The sequence below is a fragment of the Neophocaena asiaeorientalis genome, unplaced genomic scaffold (assembly GCF_003031525.2).
Source record: "Neophocaena asiaeorientalis asiaeorientalis breed wild unplaced genomic scaffold, Neophocaena_asiaeorientalis_V1.1 scaffold324, whole genome shotgun sequence".
Taxonomy (NCBI): domain Eukaryota; kingdom Metazoa; phylum Chordata; class Mammalia; order Artiodactyla; family Phocoenidae; genus Neophocaena; species Neophocaena asiaeorientalis.
Window position 1 is genome coordinate 152,429 of NW_020172458.1, and position 11,232 is coordinate 163,660.

The 11,232-nt window shown below is 40.0% G+C and overlaps 1 protein-coding gene across 1 annotated transcript in view; it reads right to left on the reverse strand.

Moving 5' to 3' along the window:
- MAP3K15 (mitogen-activated protein kinase kinase kinase 15) overlaps positions 1–11,232 on the reverse strand; it is a 150,593-nt gene that overhangs the window by 26,954 nt on the left and 112,407 nt on the right. Inside the window, 4 exon segments of the mRNA XM_024737994.1 lie at positions 1,557–1,699; positions 3,281–3,368; positions 7,227–7,322; positions 9,535–9,584. Of these exon segments, the coding sequence (XP_024593762.1) occupies positions 1,557–1,699; positions 3,281–3,368; positions 7,227–7,322; positions 9,535–9,584 (377 nt within the window).

The window sequence follows — 11,232 nt, forward strand, 5'->3', positions numbered from 1 at the left end:
GAGTCACAACACACAATTTTTTCTTCTCTCAGTACACTCTGTGCTTAACAGCTCTGCTTCCCCTCAGCACAGAATGCTCTGGCCTCCTTTTCTGCCAGACGAACTCCTGCTCATCCCTCACAGGCCGGCTCAAAGATGATTTATCTTCTCAAACTTGCCACAACTCAACCAAGAAGAGCAATTCATTCCACTCCTATGCTCTACAAACACTCTGTGAACCTCTGTATTATGGCACTTGTCACTTGGCTCTACCAAACTGGGCACACCCTAACATTAGGACAGTATCCTACTTCCCTTTCAGTCTCCAGTGCCAGCCCAGAATCTGGCACAGAGAAGGTGCCCAATATCCTAACTTCAGCCTGTAAATTTAGGGAATGGGACAAAACAGTCTCTAAGGTCCCTTCCAGCTCTAAAATCCCAGGAACGACCATCAGCAGTGAAGAGCTGAAACGACTAACACAACCAATTGAAGGAGGTGGTTCAAGCCAGCAATTTTCCCCCAACAAACAACTGCAATGCCTTATCCATCATGAGAATAAGAGACAGAACACTGGAAGAGGAATTCAAGAGACTGGATCCTAGTCTTGTTTCTTCACGTCCTCGGAGAAGTCATTTAACCTTCTTAGCCTTGGAAGAAGTTGGATGAGTTCATTTCAGACCCTGCTTTATAATTCAAATGTCGTAACACACAATCCCATTAAAAATGAATAGATGAACAAGTGAACGGATGAACGAATGAATGACAAAGGGTCTTACAGCTGCTAGAAATCACTTGTAATCCATCGTTAATAATTCACTGACCACCTGGATGGAGGGCCGTTTGCACACAGCCATCAGCGTCCAGCCCTGAAGGCAACGCTGCAGATGTGGTCTGAGCACGCCGGTGGAGCACGGAGCTATTATTTCTTATACTGTGGCCATTACTGTATATGTAGCTTCTCTACAAAAACACGTGACAGTCAACACGTTCTTGTTTAGAATTAGGAGGGGTATGAATTCAAAAAGGAATAAACCTTTAGTTAGACTCTTAAAAAAGTGTAGGAGAAATAAATTGGTAGTACTTGTGGTTTAAAAAACAACAGTCCAAAATCTATGGGTGAGGTTGAAGGGTAGGGTATGAATAAAATAGTCTGTATAGCAAAAAACTAAAATTTTTCTTGACCACATTTAATTTTCTGTAATGATACATCTGAATAAATAATAGCCATTTCAAATTGTTACAATGTGAATTAAAGCATTGAGTCATATTTTTAAATATTTGCAAACAAACACCTATGTAAAAATGTAAAACTTTATTTCCTCCTGATGGGTGGAAATAAAACTACAGTCTTCTTTTAAAACGTGACTCTGCAATCCACATGCCTCTAAGTGAAGTTGTTCCATTTTCTCCATCTATTTATAATATGCAGAGCACAAAAACAGATCACCCTTATTAGGAGAGAATTACAAATTTTTTTGATGACATAATGCTTTCATTATGCACCATCAGTGGTGGGCACGGGAGTTGGGGTATGGAGGTGGCAACTGTAGAAGGCGGAAGGCCCGCCCTGACTTGCCTGCTGTCTCTCTCTGGAATTTCTTTGATGGCTATTCGCACTTGATTGCTCAGATCTCTGCCGGCATACTCGATCCCATGTGTGCCCTTCCCCAGCACCACTCTCATGCGAAGTATGACCTTCGCATCGTGGTCATACTCATACTAAGGAAAAGCAACAAGATAAAAAAGCACACAGGTTGTGGTGGAGAAACCCTATAAAAGCCCACACATGGTCCTGCAATTTTTAAAAAATTTATGAATAACATTATTTGAGTACCAGGCAGGTCACATTTCTTGGGTTATATACTTTTCATTAAATAATTGCTTTTAAGGGGTAGAGTTGTCAGTTACTCATATATTCATAACATGATTTTATGAAATAGAACGCAAGAAATTTACAAATACGGCTCATATGTAACTTAGTGGGCTCACCTTTTGGAGAACTCCCCTCACTTTGATGCTGCAATTTAAAACTGCTTCTAAGCACGTCAAGTACCCCAAATAGGTGCCCTCTAACATGATCCCTTATCAACTCGCCAGGAAAGCAACCACCTTCTATAGCCCAGAAAAGAACTGAAGGTAAATAAAACTAAAATTGTCTTAATAGAAAGTACACATGCTGCCCCACTCCTGCTTTTAGAGGTACAGATCTAGCATTAAACACATACTGCAAAGTTCCACCTGTAATGAGTATTGCTCTTTTAATTCCCCCAATCTTATCATCAAAAATTGTACAGCTGCATTCCAGTTGGTTCTTCTCAATGATTAAAAGAAATGTAACTCTAGACTGAGCAATATTTATTTAAAGCAGAGGCAGCAAGGGATCTTGCTGTTATTTTCTATGCCCCCTATACCTGCTTACAGAAGTGCACAGAACGCGTGTGCATGTGGACGTGTCCCTTCCCATCCACTTCCAGGGATGCTCACGACAATTAAGGTTACTAGTGGCTCTCATCACTGTCTGATTTAACCAGACATCCGCCTGCTTCATAACAGGCTTTTATCTCCCACCTTCAAAGTGCATCACTCAGTTCGTTTCTACAACTTTGATTCTAAGCTAAGAGTTCGAGTACCTGACTCAATTATTAAAATGAATCCCTTTGATATTTTCTGTAAGAAATCTCAAAAAATTAATTTCAGCCCACTTGAAAGTATAGCAAAATCTCACTAAATTACAAGGACCTGAATTAGTGGCAAGTCATAATAACTGTGCAAGATTTAAACATGTGAGTCGTGGTGTAGTCATCTGTGGACTACCACTGTGCTGTCCAAAAGAGCTTATGAGGACCCTTTCTTAATATTAAGAAATTAATATTAATTTCTTCATATTATCATATTTAATATATTAAATGCAAGTAGATATAACTAAAGTCATTTTAGGCATAAATGAAAAAGTCTGCTTCTATTTGCCCAACTCTTTCTCTTGTAGTTTCACAAACATTATTAATTAGCATAGAAAAAGCTTTTCCATCAGTTGTACACAAAAGGGAACTCTAGTCTAGTCCATGTCAAATTTTTCTTACACATTCTGGTTGACAGGATGCCAAAGTAATGCGATTTTTCTATAGAGATGCATTAAATTTAATCTCTGACAGTCATGAATAGTGATGGCTAGCTCGTTCCTTAATGAGTATTTAAAAATATACACATAAAGAACTTTCACACACAAAAAGGGACATTTTCTTAAAGCATCAAAGACACAATAAATAACTTTTTCCATGTTCTAGGTCTTCTGTGACTCACCTCTAAGGTATCCCCATCGGTCTCTCCCTCCAGCTCCACTGTACTGCCCACTCCATTGGTTGTCATCTCTCTGACCAAAGAGCAAAACCTAGAACACCAAATGTCACAAAGATGCCGCTAATTATGATCACTCCTATTCCTCTCCTCTAACTTGGCCTTACTACATTAAACTGTGATTAAATAAACCAAGCTTTTACAAGTTATGGAACAATCACTCCACTCCCTTGATTTGACATGGTAGTGTACTGGTTATCTAATCTAGTTCAAATACCCATATGATACTTGAATCCCCTCTATACAATATCACCACCAACTGGCTGGCTAATTGATGCGTGAACACCCCCAGTGACAGAGAACTCATTACCTCACAAGGCAGCTCATTCTTTGGCGAACTCAATGAGAAATGCCTCACTTATATTGAACTAAGACTTCTTTTATGTGGGTCTCATCCATAGACTGCTTAGAATTAGTCCCTTTCTACATAACTGCCCATTAGAAATGTACATAACTTTATTCTATCCCTATAAGTTTTTCCTTCTTGTCCCCTCAACGCTTCCCCCAGGACTTGTTTGTGAGTCACTTCACTAACTTGTAATTCTTCAAAGGTGTCCCTGTATTATTCGTCAAGTCTGGTCCCGGGACCAGTGTTCCAGGGGTGATCGAATTAGTGCTAAGGATAGTGGGACCATCACCTCCCAAGTTGCCAGCACTCTAGCTCTTAGTGAGAAATAAGGTCTTGTATAAGGGGAGAGGTGAGAAGGAAATGTGTAAGACGGCCTCATCGTTCTGTTGACATAGACTAAGCTTAATATCAACTATAACCCATAAATATTTCTCACAAAAGCTGCTGGGCCACATCAGCCACTCCCTAGACTTGTGTAGTTGTTTATTTGCATACAAGTGACTTGACTCATAAGATTTGTATTCAGTATTCTCTCTTAAGGTGGCAGGGAAGAATACTGCATAGTTCAAGATAATTTCCAAAAAACACTAGGATGTTCTTTTCTCTAACCCATCCCACCTCTGCTTCTTCTAATTTTTGAAAGCTGGGACACGCAACAGTCAAGCTTCTTAGGAGACATGTGGTATGGACGCAACAGAATAACTAAAATTTAAAAGACAGTGTCAATTGTTGTTCAGAATGTGGAGCAACTGGAACTCTCATATGTTGCTGTTGGAAGTGTAAATTGATACAACTACCTTGGTATCAACCAAAGCTGAATATAAACCTATCCCACAACCTACTAACTCCATTCCTAGGTACATACGGTGCAGAAATCAAAGAATATGTTCACCAAAAGGCATGCACAAGAGGGTTCATAGCAGTTTTATTCATAATGGCCCCAAACTGGAAACAATCCAAATGTTTGATAGAACAGATAAATCGTCATACACATTCACACAATGGAACACTACACAGCGAAAAAAAGAATGAACTAATACAACACGGCTGAATCTCATAGATATTATTTTAAGAGAAATAAGTGAGAAATAAAAGAGTACATACTTTATGAGTCTATTTATTTGAAGTTTAAGAACAGGCAAAACTAACCACTGGTGATAGAAATCAAAATAGTTACATTAGGAGCGGGTTTAATGACTGGGAAGGGGCACAAGGCACCTTCTGGGGTGCTGATATACTTAACACACTCGTCTGTATATTACACCTCAATTAAAAACTTATTTAAATGTATGGCAAGAAAAGGCACTGAGGACAGAATGAGAGTCAGAAGGTAAAGTCTGTAGTAAAGGGATGTTCTGCTTCATATTTGGCAGCATTTCCCAACTCTAAAATTGAAGATTGTGGCCCAAGGGTGCCCTGGTCTGATATTCAGTCTGATTTCTAACTATGTGTGATAATGATTGTCTGAGACGCACTAAATTAAAATGTTCTCAAATTACATGATACAAACTCTCTCAACAAACTACGAATAAAGGAATCTTCCTCGACCTGATAAAGGTTATCCATGAAAAACCTACCAGTAACATCATGCTTAATGGCGTAAGACCAGACGCTTTCCTCCTAAGATCAGGAACAAGACAAGGATGTCTGCTCTCGCCACCTCTACTCAACATTATACAGCAGTCTAGTCAGGACAATTAGGCAAGAAAAAGAAAGAAAGACACCCGGTTTGCAAAGGGAGAACTATACCTATCTCTATCTGCAGATGACATGATCTTGTATACAGAACATCCTAAGGAATTCAATAAAAACTATTAGAACTAATAAATGAGTGCCAGTTTGCAGGCTCAATATACAAAAATCGAGTGTATTTCTACACACCAGCAATGAACAATCTGAAAATGCAATTAAGAAAACAACTCCACTTAGAACAGCAACCGAAAGAATAAAACACATATATATTTAACAAAAAAGTATAAGACTTGTACATTGAAACTCCAAAAATTGTTGAAAGACATTAAAGAAGACCTAAACAAATAGAAAGATATGTTCATGGGACGGGAGACTTAATATGGTAAGGATGGCAAAGCCTCTCAAATTGATCTGCAAATACAAAGCAATCCCTGCCAAAACCCTAGCGGCCTTTTCTGAAGAAACTGACTAGCTGATCCTAAGATTCACAGGGACATGGAAGCACCTGCAATAGTCAAAACAGTTATGAAAAACAAGAACCAAGTTGGAAGACTCACATTTCCTGATTTTACAGCTTAGTACAATACTACAGTTATCAAGAAAATGTGGTAATAGCATAAAGGATGGACATACAGATCAATGGAATAGAAGTGAAAGTCCAGAAATAAATGCTTACATTTATGGTCAACTGATTTTCTAAAAAAGTGCCAAGACCATTCTCTGAGAGAAAAAATAGTCTTTTCAACAAATGGTGCTGAGACAACCACATTTCCACATGCAGAAGAATGAAGTTGGACCCCCTACCTCAGACCATTAAAAAAAAAAACCAACAAAACTCAAAATGGATCAGGGACCTAAATATAAGAGCTAAAACTATAAAACTCTGAAGAAAAAAACACCAGAGAAAACCTTGGGTTAGGCAAAGCCTTCTTAGATATGACATCAAAAGCACAAGTGAGGGCTTCCCTGGTGGCGCAGTGGTTGAGAGTCCGCCTGCCGATGCAGGGGACACGGGTTCGTGCCCCGGTATGGGAAGCTCCCACATGCCGCGGAGCGGCTGGGCCGGTGAGCCATGGCCGCTGAGGCTACCTCATACATGGCTGATGGGAATGTAAATTGGGAAAACAGTCTGGCCGTTCCTCAAAGTTAAATAAAGAATTATCCTAAGACCCAGTTATTTGGCTCCAAGAGAAATTAAAACATAAGTTCACACAAAAACTTGCATGTGAATGTTTATGGCAGCATTATTCACAATAGCCAGAAAGTGAAAACAAACCAAGTGCCTTTCAAATGATGGACAAATCAAATATATCCATACAATGGAATACTGTTCAGCCACAAAAAGGAATGAAATTCTGATACATGTTACAACATGGATGACACTTGTAAACATTATGATAAATGGAGGAAACGAGTCACAAAAGACCATATATTGTATGATTCTATATATATGAAATGTCAAGAACAGGCACATTCGTAAAGACAGAAAGTAGATTCAGTGGTTGCAGAGGACTGGGATTGGGGGGTTGGGGTTAGGTTGAGAGAAAATGGGGAGTGACTGTTAAGGGATACTGTGTTTCTTTTGGGAGTGATGAAAATAATCTAAAATTACATTGTGGTGATGGCTGCAAAACTGTGAATATAATAAAAACAAAAAGATTGAGTTCTATACTTTAAAATGAGCAAATTGCATGGTATGTGAGTTATATCTCAATAAACCTGGAAAAATTTTCCATAAGTTAAAACTTCAGGAAACGCAGTATAGCAATTAAATATCTTTCACGACAAAGACCCTTTAAAAGTGATTCACCATAATTAGACTGAAAATACCTGAATCAGATCAAAACTCACCTACTGCACTGGTCTTCGGTGGAAAAGTAGATTTGAAAGTCATCAGAATTATCATGGACGTAAAGAAAACAACACCGTTCATCAAACTTGGATATGCTGCAAAATTTCAAAACATAAGAATGCCTATTATATATAAATTTGGATATCAATTTAATTTTTTTGAGAAAAATCTAGGAACAGCTTTTCTTCCATCTTACAAATTTGAAAGTTTCATTAATGTTTTAACAAATATCCCCCGCCCACCAAAGTGACTTCTATTTCTCTATGAAATTTAAATAGGAGGGGCACTTATCTTGCTGATGTTTGAGTTTGTATTCATCAACAGACTTTAATATGTATCAAGAACTTACTATATATTCAACGTTAAGCAAAGTGTATGGGCAGCAGGAATGGGAATAAAATATGGTTTCTGTCTTCAAGAGTTTATACGGTCATTAAAAAGGTAGTTGTGAAATAATTTATTGTGATATCAAAGGAATTTCTAGACTTGAAAAATATTAGGACACAGTATTTGTGGCCACACAAGGGAAGTGGAAATAAACATGGCATTTTAGCTCAAGAAAGGCCTTTAAATGTTATCTGATCCATCCCCACCAAAGGCCTGGATCTGACTCTACAGCTCCTTGAACGGGCAATATTCAGTTTGCCTGGAATATCCAGTGCCAGAAAATCATCAGATTCCATCTCCTGATGGATTTCACTGCTACAAAGTTCTTTACCTGCACTGTGCCAAAGCCTACGCAATGGCCCTCATTTTGCCAGGTAGCACTATGCAAAAGGCTAGATTCTATGATGAACCCTTCGAACAAATGAAGCCACTTTATCTTGCCCTTTCTAAGTCGTCTCTTCCTGAGATTACAGCTTCTTTGACCATTCCTTACATGTTATGGATTACATGACAAATTACGAGTTGAAACAGCAGAAGTACAGGGTGATTTAAAATGAATTAAAACTAGCTTATACATGAGTAACTTTTCAAAACCAATCTTTAAAGGAACTACCACAGTTAGTTGGATAGCCTTGGGAATGTTCAACACATGCTCTTCATGTCACATTGGTTCCAGGGTCTGATTCACCCCAGGCCCTTTGCACATCTCTGTTGATGGCTCAAATGGCAGCAAGAGGTATCTCTATGAGAAGGTACAAACAGAAGGTTCTTGACTACATGTTACCATACAACTTAGTTTCTGGGTAGTACATGTTTGAAAATGTTTCACACCTTCTGAATTATCTTATATTTTCTAAGCAGTATTATTCAAATATGCTACTCTGTTCTTAAATGATTTCTCTCCCTTTAAAAGTGATGTAAACATTACTCCAATTTAAACACTGATGTGTCTAGGAAAGGATCATGCTGCATCTGGGGGTAACAGGGATTCATTCATTGGCCTGTGGTCTGAGAATCAGAGAAAAGACATAAGAGTCCTAGTCCAAGCCCTTAATATGATGGAAACTATGAAGATACTGAGACCTGGAGAGGTTGAATGATTTGCTCAAGGTCAAACAGCAAAAGAGGGATTAGAACTCATATCTACTCCAGAGTTCCTCCCACTCTTGGGTGTGCTGGCAGGGTCGGACTCAGAGAGCAGCCACACAATTCAGGCCCAAATGGTCAGCGCTCCTGAACCAAATAGCAAGTGGCAGACCTCTCCTGGGAATACACCACCTTACTCACCTGCCAGTAACAATGCCCTTGGCTCCATTACTCTGCCCAGGAGATCCCAGCCAAGTATCATTACCAAGTAACTCCCAGCTTCAGTTCTGGGGGTCCCTGAGCACCTGAACATCATTGGCTCAAAGAAGAAACACTTTCTCTTTCTACACACATAACTTCTTGTTTTAAAAAAGTTTGAGGGGGCTTCCCTGGTGGCGCAGTGGTTGAGAGTCTGCCTGCCGATGCAGGGGACACGGGTTCGTGCCCCGGTCCGGGAAGATCCCACATGCCGCGGAGCGGCTGGGCCCGTGAGCCATGGCCGCTGGGCCTGCGCGTCCGGAGCCTGTGCTCCGCAACGGGAGAGGCCACAACAGTGAGAGGCCCGCATACAGCCAAAAAAAAAAAAAAAGGTGGAGACAAGAGAGTTTCGTCTGTTGGATACAAAAACAGCTACTCTGCTATAACAAGCTGAGAAGCCTTACTAGCAGCACGTGATGAACAAGCTCGGGCAGGGCAACAAGAGAGAAAATAGTCTGTTTTGGATTCTGTTAAAAATGAGAACACCACGTATTATAAATAAGTAGAAGCAAAGTGATAAAAACAACATCATTATTTGTATTAAAACAATAATTACATCTTCTCTTATGTTCTTACCTTATTCCTCTAATGGAAGAGGCTGTAAAATTCCATTCATGAATTTGTTTCTGCAGGTATCAAGGACAAAAGTCAGTGGTTTGATGTTTTCCATGCAAAGAATCATTTTTGCTTTCATTCTATGGTCAATCGCTTCTGCTATTTTTTACTTTCAATAGAATTTAGCGGTTAAAGCAAGATATTTCGCATAACTTGGAACACCAGAAACATTTTCTAACCTATTGTAAAAATTCATTTGTATCTCTTATCCAGTTGAGAACAAATGATCTAAATATGAAATAGAAACAACAGGCATACAGTACATACACAGTGAGCAGCCTTTCACCTTCTGTCAACGTATCAAGAAAACTCTTAAGATGAGTTTGGGAACAGCCCACCCAACTTGAATGACCCACAAAAATGTTTGGAGAGGCAAGAATGTGGCAGACACCAGTCAGTGTTCACCAATCTTCATTTCTTTTTCTCCCTGGGCACATAACTGGACTACATTTCCCAGCCTCCTGTGCAGTTAGGTGGGGTCATTTGATGGAGTTCTGACCAATGGGTTGTGAACAAGAGTGATGTGCTCCACCTGTGGGCTTGGCTCATTAGAAACCTCCACGGCAATCCTGTCCTCTACATTCTCTTTCCCCATCCACTACCAGATGGAATGCGGACCCTGCCAACCTGGACATGACATGAGACACAGATGAACTTTTATCATCATAGATAAACTGATATTTGGGGGATGTTTGTTTTAGCGTCTGGCCTACCAAGAACTAATACAAAGACTAACTGGGATTTCAATCTGTACAAGATGCACTTTAAAAATACATATATAACTCTGTCCTCTCCCTCCACCACCATCCCTTTCCCTTAAACTATGAACAAAGCTAAGCCTCACAAGGAGTGTCTGAATTCCCAGTTTTAGAAGGGCCATAGGCTACAATATCAATACATTACAACGACAGAGAATAATTTTAAATAAGAAAATACATTCGGTTAGCCTGAGGAATGCCATAAATGACCAGCTAAGCCTCCCAGAGAAGTGTGAGAGCCAAATAACAGCATATGGCTCAGGAGAACAGCCACAAGTGATTGGGTGACAAGTTTCCTGCCATCCTGGAGCAATGACAACAGGCACAGTTGGGAGGATCGTTCCCAATGGGAGAGGATCCATCCAGACATGTTGATGCAACACCTATTATGCACTAGGCAACATACCAGCAGGGACATGACAGAGAATGACAAAACCCCTGCCCTCATGGGGCTTACAATCGAGTGAGGGAAGATAGGTAATAAATCAAATAGTAAGTGAAGAGCATGGTGGAGGGTGAAAAGTGCTATGAACACAAATAACACAGCAAAGAGCATTAAGGTGGTGCAGGAAGTCATGAGTTTTCAAGCAGAAAGCTAAAGGGGGTGAGGGAGTGAGCCATGCAGATAACTGGGGGACCAGTTCCAGGCAGAGGAAACAGCAAGTGCAAAGGCCCTGAGGCAGCAGTGTGCTTTGCATGTTTGGGGACCAGCAAGGAGGGGAGTGAGATGGGAGTGGAGTGAGTGAAGGGGGAGTGGGAGAGAAGGTTAGGGAGATCACGCAGGCCTTTGGAGGCCATCATCAGGACTTTAAGCCTCCCCTCTGTGTGAGAATCACTGAGAGCTGTGAAAGATAAAAGTGGATGCAAAAAAAAAAAAAAAAAAAAAAAAAAAAAAAAAAAA